This window comes from Bos indicus x Bos taurus, unplaced genomic scaffold, assembly GCF_003369695.1.
Source record: "Bos indicus x Bos taurus breed Angus x Brahman F1 hybrid unplaced genomic scaffold, Bos_hybrid_MaternalHap_v2.0 tig00003011_arrow_arrow_obj, whole genome shotgun sequence".
NCBI classification, from domain to species: Eukaryota; Metazoa; Chordata; class Mammalia; order Artiodactyla; family Bovidae; genus Bos; species Bos indicus x Bos taurus.
Window position 1 is genome coordinate 1,181 of NW_020867595.1, and position 14,529 is coordinate 15,709.

Here is a 14,529-nt window from a genome sequence, read left to right on the forward strand (position 1 = left end):
ATCAGAATAAAATACATTTGTTTCTAGTTACTGAGGACTCTGTGCCCCCTGATATTGAAACAGTCAGCTATGAATGGAAGCCTCGGTTTCCTGCCCTACAGCAGAGAGAAGGAAAAGTCTGCACAACTTCAAGACACAGCAACCTCTTATCCTCATGTCTCTCATTTTCCCACAAATCTCTGTTGAGAAGGAGAAATGCCTCTAGACCAGGATGTAGCCACACGACAGAAGGGCACAAGCAGACACACAGAGCCTTGTGTGTAATGTTGTACAGTTTATTGTGGGTACATATGTAGCTTCAGCTGAGCAAAGCTTAAAGGGCACAGGGGGGCTGGTGCCATGAGGACTGATGCTGGTCTCCCGGGAAGATCAGGAGATAGGACTGCAGCTATGACCATGGGGCTTGGCAGGTAAGCACAGGCCAAAGTGCTGACCCCAAATTTAGATGATGTTATCCAAGTGAACTGGAACCACAGGGTACCTGGGACTGTCCCGAGGTGATCTGTTGTCACAGGCAACGATGAAGATCCTCCATGCCCTTGTCTGTTGGTATTGCAGTTTGTGTAATTCAATGCAGGTCTTGTGAGGTTGCAGTAGGTTATAGGCACTTGGACTGAGCTATTATGACAGTTCATCCTGCCTGGTTTAGAGCAGGTTACATTTGGGGTGTTACAAATACCAGCTACATAAGCAAATGTTCTGTGGAGAAAAGTATTTTTATTTTTACATACCATTCTGTAACCGTTAACCACTCTCATTGCGGCATTGCATTGAGGGTGGGCCATATTTATGTGCTGAATCTCAAACCACTGAGCCCGGGTTAAAGTACCAGGTTGGGCATGGAGTGAGATCACCATTCCCAAGAGCCCCAGCAGCAAAATGAGACAAAGCCGAGAATCCTGCTGTATTGGAACCATGTTTCCTGTGAAAAGAAGGGTATATTTTGCATCCCAGCCACTAATAGTACAGTCCCTCCTCACTCACCCAGCAGACCCTGGCTGTCACTGTGTTTCTAGCTCCTTTCTCCTCACCCCAAAGTCTGTCCTGTGCCCTGGGCTCTAACTTCAGCCCTAGGGCTCCTTGTCTTACCCAGTACCTCTGCTGTGGCTCCTGTGAGAACAGATCCAGCTGAATGTCCTGGGGCTCAGGGGCAGCTGGTGTACCCCCATCCTTGGGACTGGAGATATAGAGCAGTCCCTGTGGGTGGGGCCAGCAGAAGCACGAGGGTTCCAAGTTTAGGGCATGAAGAAACCCGCAGACTGGCACAGGGCCCACTCATGCAATGAGCCTGTTTCATCATTTGCCAATCTGTGTGTCCCCAGGGACACACCACTGCTGCTTCTCTTGTAGGAAACCTAATTCTAGGCAGATGCCTAGAATTGAACAATCTAGGATTGTTCAGGGCCCAGCTCTGCCACTGGGTCTGGATTTCAGATAAAAAGTATCACTGGCTGCAGAATGGCCTTAGATTTTATAACTTAGCTTGGGGGCAACACATTGAAAGACTAAAGTACATAAAGGCAGGCCCAGTACTCAGCAAATAAGGGTCAGGGAGGCTTGTTTGCACAAGAGGAATTCAGGTCTCCGTTTAATTTTTAGTAATCGTCCCGGTTCCCTCTCACCCAAATATTCTTTATCTCTTCACCTCCCTGTGCTGGAAAATTGAAGCTCTGGATTTCTCATTGCACAAAATCCTATAAGCAATTAGTTTGCATCTATGAGTTTCTGTTCTTGTTGCTTTTTTTTTTCCTGCTTCCCATGCAACTGAATTCACTTTCTTTTGTTTTTATCCTGGCCTGATTTTTGCTCTCGCTTCCTGTTAAGTAGCATAACCTTAAACACCTAAAAGAAAGTCTGTAAGATCTACCAGAGAATGAACATTTAGTATTAAAGAGGGGATTCTAAGCTAGAGCTTGAATTCTTGCATTCTTTTAATCTGTGATATTTTCTACAAAACAGTCTGCCTTAGAGCCACCATTTATCTTTCTAGTACATTTCATTTCTCATTGTTAACAGGAAAAACTTTTTTAATTTATAAAATGAGGCATTATGGATAAGACATTGCCTTCCTGGAACTATGGGAAGTCATAGCGTAATAACTTGATGCATGAAACATACTCTTGGTCCTCAGAGAAGCAGAGAAAAATTATGGTACACCCGTGATTTTATTACAGTGTGATAGAGGTAAAAACATTGTGTGAAGACATTTTTTGAGGGGCACTTCAGACAAAGGGATAGGAAGGTTTCCAGAGGAAATGTCCATTTGAGCAGGGTTATAAAGGATAAGTAGCGTTTAGGGACTTTATGGAATAAATGAGCATTCTAGACTTAGAAGATGGTGTGGGACACTGTACAGACAGGAAAAATGTATTAAGGTATGAAGAGCCTTCAGTAAGAGATGTTAAATCTCTGGTCTAACCTCTAAGTTAGAAAACTAGATTAGGTCCTTAAATGGTACTGTACAGTCTGCCACGAAAATTAATCCAGGTTATTTATTTTTACTGTCTTTCTATATTTCTGGTCATCTAGAAATGCAATTATTTTACCATTGATGTCTTTAAATAAACATTGACATAATGGTGACCTAGATAGGACTCAGTTCAGTTTCAGTTCAGTCGCTCAGCCGTGTCCGACTCTTTGCGACCCCATGAATCACAGCACGCCAGGCCTCCCTGTCCATCACCAACTCCCGGAGTTCACCCAGACTCACGTCCATCGAGTCAGTGATGCCATCCAGCCATCTCATCCTCTGTTGTCCCCTTCTCCTCCTGCCCCCAATCCCTCCCAGCATCAGAGTCTTTTCCAATGAGTCAACTCTTCGCATGAGGTGGCCAAAGTACTGGAGTTTCAGCTTTAGCATCATTCCTTCCAAAGAAATCCCAGGGGCTGATCTCCTTCAGAATGGACTTGGTTAGATCTCCTTGCAGTCCAAACCGGACTCTCCAGAGTCTTCTCCAACACCAACAGTTCAAAAAGCATCAATTCTTTCGGCACTCAGCTTTCTTCACAGTCCAACTCTCACATCCATACATGACGCACAGGAAAACCATAGCCTTGACTAGACGACTTTTGTTGGCAAAGTAATGTCTCTGCTTTGAATATGCTGTCTAGGTTGGTCATACTTTCCTTCCAAGGAGTAAGTGTCTTTTAATTTCATGGCTGCAATTAACCATCTTCAGTGATTTTGGAGCCCCCCAAAAGAAAGTCAACCACTGTTTCCACTGTTTCCCCATCTATTTGCCATGAAGTGATGGGACTGGATGCCATGATCTTAGTTTTCTGAATGTTGAACTTTATGCCAACTTTTTCACTTTCCTCTTTCACTTTCATCAGGAGGCTCTTTAGTTCTTCTTCACTTTCTGCCATAAGGGTGGTGTCATCTGCATATCTGAGGTTATTGATATTTCTCCCGGCAATCTTGATTCCACCTTGTGCTTCTGCCAGCCCAACGTTTCTCATGATGTACTCTGCATAGAAGTTAAATAAGCAGGGTGCCACTAATCACAACTACTAATTTTAGGTAGTGTGCCTTTTCCTCTTGGTTGTTTTCAGAGAACTGGGTTAGTGTAACACTTCAAAGGGACCTTTTCCCCTCAACATGAAGACACGTTTTTTCATGGAGAATAAATTTCTAAACCTTTCTTAGTCCTGAGGCCTGCCACATGCCCTCTTCAGAAAGTTAGGGTCAGGGACTTTGCTAGTGGTCCAGTGGCAAGACTCCACACTCCCAGTGGGGCCCTGGTTCGATTCCTAGTAAGGGAACTAGATCCCGGGTGCCAAAACTAAGAGCTGGCACCACCAAATAAATTAAAAAAAAAAAAAAGTTGTGGTCAGGTAAAGGATCTTGATTTGAATCAGATCTCTACTGCTTCTGAGACGTGATATGCTCTACGTACTATTGACACTTGGCCACGTGGAACACACCAGAGGGTGGGCTACTTTAAGCCATATGGCCAGTTATGCAGGGCCATGAACACAGGAAATTGTGAACTCTGTAAATAATAACATACTTGTCAGAACTATTGTGTGAATTAAACAAGAGTAGCTAAGGATAGTAAAGTTAAAAAAAGAGACAGTCCTCTTTTCTTGGCTAATGATCAAGCAGAAGTTAAAGGATATTGAAATCTAGTTATGATACCCCAACTCAATTTCCTGACTGCTGTTATCAGCTCTTGCCTTGTTGCCGAATTAGACAAAAGGCTTTTGAGGCTTGTCTACCAAGGAGACCTATCAATATAAGATCTATGAAATCTACTTACACTACAACCTGCAGCTGCCCCTCCCCCACCATCATTAGCAGGTCTGCTGCTGCTGCCAAGTGGCTTCAGTCGTGTCCAACTTTGTGCGACCCCATGGATGGCAGCCCACAGGCTCCCCTGTCCCTGGGATTCTCCAGGCAAGAACACTGGAGTGGGTTAAGATCCCACAAATGTGTTCCCCCCACCACAAAAAAAAAACCAAAAACAAAAAACAACCTAATACTCAGGAGAAATAGAGCCAGGGAAGGCTGCTTGCAAAGGAGGAACCCAGGTTCCTTTTTATTTTTAGTAATGTTCCTTGTTTTTAATTCACATAAGCTTTCTCCATCTCATCATTTCCTGATGCTAGAAACTTAAGCCTTTGGACTTCTTGCTGTTCAAAATTGTGCAGAGGTTAGTACAGTTTGTTAAGTGCTTCTTGAGCTCTTCCCTCTGTTTCATTTGTATTGGATTTATTAATTTTCAGTCTGAACCTGATTATTGCTCCTACTCTATGTCAGCCAACAATCTGAAAAAACACAGAAGACTTTCTGTAAAAGAATACAATCTCGGTTTCGAGGATCTTGCATTGATTCACATTTGTGCTGTTTTCTGGTCTTCCCCAGTGGCTCAGCGGCAAATAATCCACCTGCAGTGCAAGAGATGCAGGTTTGATCCCTGGGTTGAGAAGATCCTCTGAAGGAGGGCATGGCTACCCTCTCTAATATCCTTGCCTGGAGAATCACATGGACAGAGGATCCTGGTGGGCTACAGTCTATAGGGTCGCCAAGAGTCAGACATGACTGAAGCGACTGAGCATGCACGAACAGTTTTCTACACAACTGTCATGTACATTCCAGGTGCTTATATTTCATTATGTAAATTGGGAATTTTCTTTTGTAAATCAGTCATTTAAGGACAGTGCACTCTTCCTGAAACCGTGTTAATCACAGGGTATAGCAAGATACATGAAATGGAGTCTAGATTCCCAAGTAACCTATGGGAAGTAGAGAAACTGAATTTGTGATAGAAGGACAATAATATCGCTGGTGTAAGCATGATTTAATGGGAGTTCAGGAGGTGGAGGAAGTTACTTTCCTTGATGGGTCCAGGAAGGCTTCTAGGAGGAGGCTGGAAGCCTCTTCTGTGCTGGGTCATGAGGATGAGCAGGAGTTTGCTGGGCATTAGGGTAAGGATGAGCATTCTGGACAAAGGAATTGATGTGCAACAGTGCACAAAGGCAGGGAAGGCCTAAGTGCTAAGAGACATTAAGTCACTGGTCCAGCTTCTAGGTGAGAAAAATTGGGATCAGACTCTTAAACTGGCATAATATCATCTTTCAACAAAATGAATTCATGTAGTTTTTCACTCCCTTTCTGTATTCTTATCTGCAAATGTGATCATGTTACCACTGATGTCCTTCTATAAATCTGGACACAAATGTTGACCTGGATAGGACTGAAGGCTGAGCTATTAGCACTGTGCTGTGTCCTCTTGTTTTGTGGAATTCCTTAATTATTTTGAGTATCAAGTAGCTTTTTGTATATATACTGGGTGTGAAATATTTTTATAGGTGTGTGCATGTGTGCTGAGTTGTGTCAGTCACGTCTGACTCTTTGTGACCCTATGGATCATAGCCCGCAGTCTACACTGTCCTTGAGATTCTCCAGGCGAGAATACTGGAGTGGATTGCCATGCTCTCCTCCAGGGGATCTTCTCAACCTAGGGATTGAACCTGTGTCTCTTATGTCTACTTCCATTGGAAGGCAGGTTCTTTACCACTACCACCACCTGGAAAGCCCTTTTTATAGGTTGTTCAGCTCAGTTCAGTCACTCAGTCATGTCTGACTCTTTGCAACCCCATGGAACGCAGCACACCAGGCTTCCCTGTCCATCACCAACTCCTGGAGTTTACCCAAACTCATGTCCATTGAGTCGGTGATGCCATCCAACCATCCCATCCTCTGTCGTCTCCTTCTCCTCCTGCCTTCAATCTTGCCCAGCATCAGGGTCTTTTCAAATGAGTCTGCTCTTCGCATCAGGTGGCCAAAGTATTGGAGTTTCAGCTTCAGCATCAGTCCCTCCAATGAACACTCAGGACTGATCTCATTTAGAATGGACTGGTTGGATCTCCTTGCAGTCCAAGGGACTCTCAAGAGTCTTCCACAACACCACAGTTCAAAAGCATCAGTTCTTCGGCACTCAGCTTTCTTTATAGTCCAACTCTCACATCCATACATGACTACTGGAAAAACCAGAGCCTTGACTAGACGGACCTTTGTTGACAAAGTAATGTCTCTGCTTTTGAATATGCTGTCTAGGTTGGTCATAACTTTCCTTCCAAGGAGTAAATGTCTTTTAATTTCATGGCTTCAGTCATCATCTGCAGTGATTTTGGAGCCCCCCCAAATAAAGTCAGCCACTGTTTCATTGTTTTCCCATCTGTTTGCCATGAAGTGATGGGACTGGATGCCATGATCTTAGTTTCTGAATATTGAACTCTAAGCCAGCTTTTTCACTCTCCTTTTTCACTTTCATCAATAGGCTCTTTAGTTCTTCTTCACTTTCTGCCATAAGGGTGGTGTCATCTGCATATCTGAGGTTATTGATATTTCTCCCGGCAATCTTGATTCCAGCTTGTGTTCCTTCCAGTCCAGCCCAGCGTTTCTCATGATGTACTCTGCATATAAGTTAAATAAGCAGGGTGAAAATATACAGCCTTGATGCACTCCTTTTCCTATTTGGAACCAGTCTGTTGTTCCATGTCCAGTTCTAACTTGTTCTAAGTTCTAGTTGCTTCATGACCTGCATACAGATTTTTCAAGAGGCCGGTCAGGTGGTCTGGTATTCCGATCTCTTCCAGAATTTTCCACAGTTTATTGTGATCCACACAGTCAAAGGCTTTGGCATAGTCAGTAAAGCAGAAATAGATGTTTTTCTGAAACTGTCTTGCTTTTTTGATGATCCAGAGGATGTCGGCAATTTGATCTCTGGTTCCTCTGCCTTTTCTAAAACCAGCTTTTATACATGAAAAGGGTATAAACTTGAATTAAGAATAATGTAGCCCTTCTGCAATGATTTAGAGTCTCAGTGGGCAGCAAGGCTGTAGAACGTGAAAGTCGCTCAGTCGTGTTGCAAAGAGTCATGACTCTTCCATGGAAGTCCATGGAATTCTCCAGGCAAGAATACTGGAATGGGTAGTCTTTCCCTTCTCCAGGGGATCTTCCTAACCCAGGGATTGAGCCCAGGTCTCCCGCATTGCAGGCAGATTCTTTACCAGCTGAGCCACAAGGGTACTCAAGCATCTATAATATGAGGCAAACCCATATACTCCAGTTATAGGGGTCTGTCTGGTTCAAAAGCCGATCTGATTGGCTTAGTCAGTGGGTTTTGTTGATGATGTTATTTTTTAATGTTTAAACTAATTTTTGGAGTCCATGATAACCTTTCCAAAGAGGGATTTTCATATAGAAAATATGATCCTTGGCTTGCCTTAAAATAGCCTCAAAGTGTGGCCATGTAACCATCAGCCAGAGCTGAGTAGAATAGGCCACTTCTAAAAAGCTCAAGAAATCTTCCCTGGCTCCATTCCTCCCTCCTGACTCCCATCCTGTCTGTTCACTCAGGGATGATACCTATCCGACTCCTGCACACATTTGGGTTCATAAGCTGTCAGACTTGTTAACAGTCCCAAGAGGAGTCTGGCTGATACTCTGCCTGATCCCTGATCATTCTTCTTTAGATTGTGTTCAGAGAACATCCCCAAACATAATTTCTGATAGTTTCTTCTATAGATTTTCCCTGCACATTTTTAACTGCCCTCCATTTCCTTCCAATCAAACCCAAATGATTCAGCTGACAAGAAAGATCTTGGGCTGAGGATTTGTTTATTTGAAAAGGGATTAATATAAACCCATAATTAAACTGGAATTCTCAGGATGATTTTTCTTTAGTATCAAAAGACTGCTAAATGTGAGCTCATTCTGTTATTTCATTAGCTTAATCGCCCCATCTGTATTCCAACAGCCCTGAAGTAGCAGCCAATGTCATTATGCTATTATTTGTAGTTGAGGGACATTGTAAGATATAGTCTTGGGAAAAAAGTCTTTTGCACTGTGGTAAAAACAACTGTTGAGGGCTTTGGCCACAGGGTTTCTCAAAGCCATCTTGATGTTTGGTACTTGAAATTTCTTCAGCCCTAAGGAGCTCTTGCAACGTGTGCCCTTAATCTGCTGATAGGCAGTTGCCAACTGTTAATACATTCCTGGACACAGCTTTCCTAATGCAGTGGCTGTTACAGGGGCAACAATGAACTTGCTGGCAAGGAAAGAAGGACTGTGGTAATAACATTTTATAATTAAGAACACTGCTTGGAGTAGCTTTTCTTTTGAACAGAGTTGATTAAATATGACCAAATCTTTGATTTTTGGGTTCATTTTTTCCTACTGTGCTTGGGTTTTTGGGTTTTTTATTCTTCTGTAGGTGTAACTGTTTGTAAAAATATGAAATGTGTACAATTGGCGAGAAGTGAGCTCACTGATGTCAAGGAGTACACAGATAAATATTTAAGGTGTTAATTGTTAGGGATTTATTTTAATGTGATGAATAATCAGTGTGTCAAATCTGTGTTTTCATATGTATTCTGGCTTAGAACAAAATTGTGTAAAAACTGAGTTGATAAAAGGGAAATGTTAATGAATAATACAATTGGAATGGAGCTATCATGCAGGATATCTGATGTCTGGGAAAGCTTGAGATAAAGTCAGGCTTACCTGGGTCTATGCCCTAATTGGCTTCTCAGGTTGAGCTATTCCACTTGTTTCTCAATAATAGACGTTACTCTGACAAACAACTAATCTCAAAAATATACAAGCAACTCCTACAGCTCAACTCCAGAAAAATAAACGACCCAATCAAAAAATGGGTCAAAGAACTAAATAGACATTTCTCCAAAGAAGACATATAGATGGCTAACAAACACATGAAAAGATGCTCAACATCACTCATTATCAGAGAAATGCAAATCAAAACCCCTATGAGGTACCATTTCACACCAGTCAGAATGGCTGCGATCCAAAAGTCTACAAATAACAAATGCTGGAGAGGGTGTGGAGAAAAGGGAACCCTCTTACACTGTTGGTGGGAATGCAAACTAGTACAGCCACTATGGAGAACAGTGTGGAGATTCCTTAAAAAACTGGAAATAGAACTGCCTTATGATCCAGCAATCCCACTGCTGGGCATACACACTGAGGAAACCAGAAGGGAAAGAGACACGTGTACCCCAATGTTCATCGCAGCACTGTTTATAATAGCCAGGACATGGAAGCAACCTAGATGTCCATCAGCAGATGAATGGATAAGAAAGCTGTGGTACATATACACAATGGAGTATTACTCAGCCATTAAAAAGAATACATTTGAATCAGTTCTAATGAGGTGGATGAAACTGGAGCCTATTATACAGAGTGAAGTAAGCCAGAAGGAAAAACACCAATACAGTATACTAACGCATATATATGGAATTTAGAAAGATGGTAACAATAACCCGGTGTACGAGACAGCAAAAGAGACACTGATGTATAGAACAGTCTTACGGACTCTGTGGGAGAGGGAGAGGGTGGGAAGATTTGGGAGAATGGCATTGAAACATGTAAAATATCATGTAAGAAACGAGTTGCCAGTCCAGGTTCGATGCACGATACTGGATGCTTGGGGCTAGTGCACTGGGACGACCCAGAGGGATGGTATGCGGAGGGAGGAGGGAGGAGGGTTCAGGATGGGGAACACATGTATACTTGTGGCGGATTCATTTTGATATTTGGCAAAACTAATACAATTATGTAAAGTTTAAAAATAAAATAAAATTAGAAAAAAAAATAATAGACGTTACTGCTGATAATTTCTAGCAGTAAGGCTTTCCCTTTGATGCCATTTATAGAGGAATTTGGGGGCTCTTAATTGTTAACGTATGTTCTTCCTCCAAAGCCAGGATATTTTCCTGTGTGGGGTATTATCCCATGCTTCCTCTTGGTCTTACGTGAGAGGAACAAGGTTGTTTGTCTGTTAAAGTGCATGGCTTTTTAAAAACAGAGAACAAGGTTTGACTCACAGCTCTGCCCCTCACCAACCATGAGACCTCAGCCAAGGAGCTTACCTTCCCTTATCCCAGAGAAAGAGTAAAATTCCTCCTGCATACTGTCCACAGACATCCTAGGTCTACTAGTGGGTCATGCTGGGTCTTGAGTACAGGTGAGAAAACACTAGAAAGTGTAGGGAGTGTTACCTATTGGGCAGCCTTATTGGGGGGCTTAATTCCAACTGCCATGTATGAAATGGGTGCATCAAAGAAGTGGTGGCTTTCTTATTATTTTCAACATATTTTGCCTTTATTTTCAGCACACCAAGAGTCATAAAAATTGTGAATGATGCACAGATATTTTACACTGCATCAGTTCAGTTCAGTCGTTCAGTCGTGTCCGACTCTTTGCGACCCCATGAATTACAGCACGCCAGGCCTCCCTGTCCATTACCAGCTCCCGGAGTTCACTCAAACTCACGTCCATCGAGTCGGTGATGCCATCCAGCCATCTCATCCTCTGTCGTCCCCTTCTCCTCCTGTCCCCAATCCCTCCCAGCATGAGAGCCTTTTCCAATGAGTCAACTCTTCGCATGAGGTGGCCAAAGTACTGGAGTTTCAGCTTTAGCATCATTCCTTCCAAAGAAATCCCAGGGCTGATGTCCTTTAGAATGGACTGGTTGGATCTCCTTGCAGTCCAAGGGACTCTCCAGAGTCTTCTCCAACACCACCGTTCAAAAGCATCAATTCTTTGCTGCATAGCACCCATCAAAGCTTCCGGTTAGGTTTAATGAGTTCCAGGCCTTTTGCTTTCCTATTCGACCAGAGACTCGTGAACCTCACTGGAGACAGCGAAGAATGGAACTACTCTGCTAATGTACGCTGACTGACAGCAAACTATTCAGGCCTTCAACTGACTGGATGAGGGCCACCCACGTCAGGGCGAGGAATCTGTTTTACTCAGTCTACCAATTTTTAATTTTTTTAATATTTGTTTTTATTTATATGGCCATGCCAGGTTGTAGTTGGGGCACATGGGATTGTCAATCTTTGTTATGGCATGAGGGCTCTTTAGGTGAAGCATGTAGACTCTTAGTTGAAGCATGTGGGATCTAGTTCCCTGACCAGTGATCAAACCTGGGCCCTCTGCACTGGGAGCACAAAGTCTTAGCCACTGGACCACCAGGGAAGTCCCCCTAGTCTACCAGTTTAAATATTAATCTCATCCAAAACCACTGTCACAGAAATACCCAGGATAAGGTTTGACTGAACATCTGGGCCCCCCATGGGCCAGTCAAGTTGACAGAAAATTAACCATCACATATACACACATGTATGTATATATATTACGATTATTTTATTTCAGGTATCGACTTATTTCCTACAGATTTAGGCATAATCTTTTAAGAAAATAAGCTTTACATAGTAGAAAAATTCAGAAATGAGGATTGCACTTTCTGTAGACATTCCTCTCCCACACATACATCCTTTATCAGGAATTCCTTTATCAGGAATTCAGAGAATTACAAGAGAACTTGTTCTGTTCCAAATCCTTCAATTAACATCTGAGAACTAGAATCCTGGAGTGATTTATCTAGCTGACACAGAAAAGTAGAGATAAAAGTGGGAATTAAACACATGGCTTCCCTAGTGGCTCAGTTGGTAAAGCATCTGCTTGCAATGCAGGAGACCCAGGTTTGATCCCTGGGTCGGAAAGATCCCCTGGAGAAGGAAATGGCAATCCACTTCAGTATTCTTGCCTGAAGAATTCCATGGACAGAGGAGCCTGGGGGGCTATAGTCCATGGGGTTACAAAAAGTTGGACACGACTGAGTGACTAACTTTGACTTTCAAACACATGGCTCCTTGATACAAGGATTCCATTAGTACCATGTGGTTATTTAGAAATGAGGTGGATCGGTGTGCTACCTGTAGAGATCTCTAGAAGAATGTGCAGAGTCAAGGTAGTGGGATGGAGGGAAAAGAAGAGGGAGGAGCTTGAACTGGATGCTCAAGACAAAGGAAGGGAAGACAAAGTGAGCCTATCATGTGAGTACTCAGACAAGGGAGGAGAAAGAGAAGGGGAGAGTGCTGAAGGTGTGGGGTCTGAGGCAAGAAGGACTGGTAATTTGGGGGAAGTGAGATAGAGATCTCCTCCTCTCTGTCTCTTCATTCCCTCCTCTAGGACAGAGAACACGACTCAGATCCTTTTCCGACTCACACCTGAACAAGACAGTCTTCTTCTAGGCCAAGAACTTTGTCAGTCTCCTCAACTGACTCCTTAGCTCCATAAGTAGAAGTTAGGGGGCACTCCTTGCACTTGAAATGAGAGCTCCCCACCCCAGCCGAGTTGATTCTCCAGGCTCAGCAGCATCAAGTATGGCCAATCACTCCCTCCTCCTTGATGATTCTGACCTGGCAGTGGGGCTTCTGTGACAGAAACAAGCGTGAAAAGCCTTTAAGATCAGTCTGGGTGCCCTCAAGACAGACAGACCTGTCAATCGGCATGTTGGGTCTGGGACACCGGTGTCTCCTGGCTCTGTCATGACCCTTAGTTTAAAATGCTCCTGGTAGCTTCGCCTCATTGTCCTTCTTGCTGTATTTTCCCCACAGAGCTCATCATCCCGTCTATACAGCTTGCATACTTTATTATGTTTATTGTCTCTCTCTCTTTTTGTCCGCTGTATTCTCTGATGACTCCCACATACCTCTAACAGCGTCTCACACATAGGTACTCAAGAAATGTTTGCTGAATAAGGCTCCTCAAATCAGTTGCCACTACACAACATTCTCAAGATGCCAAGGTCACTGATGGATAGCGGCTCCATGCCAGCCTTTACCATCTATTGTGCAACTAAAGCTCCACGCCGGTTACCCACGAGGTCAAATGGGGAGCTGGTATAGACTCCCCCTTTCCTAGTAGGACATGTGCTGCGATACAAGCCCCTTCTTATCTATGGGGACCCTCAGTCCGTTCTAATGCTTCTGGCTCCCAAATCCGCACCCCTCGCTGACCCCACGCAGCTGCCTCTCTCACAACGTAAATCAGCCTTCCGCCAGCAGAGGGCAGGAGCTGCTGCGAAATTCTGTGCTGGGCTTGCGCCTCGTTCCAGTCTGGCCCGTTTTCTTGGCTGGTTCTCCCCTGTTCCTCGAATTCCTCGCCCTCTTCCTGGGCGGGATTGAAGGACACAGGAGCCCGGAGAGTCAGCAAGTTCTTGCGTGCGCGCGTATGTGCTGATAGGATGGTGGGCATCTATACGGGAAAGTCACGTTCCCTTCCTGGGATGATGTTCTCTGGGCTCACTGATCGATCGGCCCACGGCAGCTCGAATAGAACTCCGATGGCGCTGACCCAAGGCCCGGGTGACCGGACCCACAGCGTTTTTCTTCGGGTCTCTTCACCCGCAGAGCTTCCGCCACTGAGGCGCAGATCAAGGACTCTTGACAGGGCTTTCGATGCTCTACCCATAGGGCCTCCGCTTCCTTCTTAGAAACAAACCCTAGACTTGCAAGCACAGCCTGAGGAGGAAGCCCTGCTAGAAGAGGAGGGGGCCTGGAGCTGCGGAGACCCCACATACAGGCTCAGCGCCTTTGCGCTCGGGGGAGGGTTCCCACGGCCGCCTCCTCGGTCGGCAGGGGGCGCTGCGCCGCCTGGAACTCGCGGGCCGAGCAGGACCGGAAACTTTTAATGACTTTCTGCTTCTTCGACCTGGCTTCGAACTTTCAAAAGGCTCTTTTAATCACTGAGGAAAATCTCAGGATAGTAAGCAAGTAGGTTTCAGATTATGAACGCCTACTGTGTACCAGGAACTCTCCATCACGAAGGAGGCTGATGTGCTGAAGGAGGCAGGTGGAGGAAGGAGGGAATATCTGCAGCTTCTGTGCTGCATCACCATGGTAGTTTATGTTTTATGTCATAAATATGAGTTATGAGCTTTGAAAGCAAATAGCTTTGTTTGAGCTTTCGATTTCAAAACAAATAGAAAAGTCAGCTCTGTGCTGCATCACCATGGTAGTTTATGTTTTATGTCATAAATATGAGTTATGAGCTTTGAAAGCAAATAGCTTTGTTTGAGCTTTCGATTTCAAAACAAATAGAAAAGTTTGTTTGAGTTTTCTATTACCAGGGACTCTTCCTTGGGTCCCTCGACTGAGAAGGGACTATAGTGAAGTAGTCTATTTGACTTTTTCCTTTAAAAACACACAGATGCG

The 14,529-nt window shown here is 44.1% G+C and overlaps 1 protein-coding gene across 1 annotated transcript; it reads right to left on the reverse strand.

Moving 5' to 3' along the window:
• Window positions 1–261: 261 nt before the first annotated feature.
• Window positions 262–1,158, reverse strand: LOC113888898 (eosinophil cationic protein-like). The gene is given in 3 exon segments (XM_027535861.1): window positions 262–554; window positions 557–922; window positions 1,097–1,158. Coding segments are annotated over 2 exon segments (474 nt in total). The 5' UTR covers window positions 918–922; window positions 1,097–1,158; the 3' UTR covers window positions 262–441.
• Between the last annotated feature and the right edge of the window lie 13,371 nt (window positions 1,159–14,529).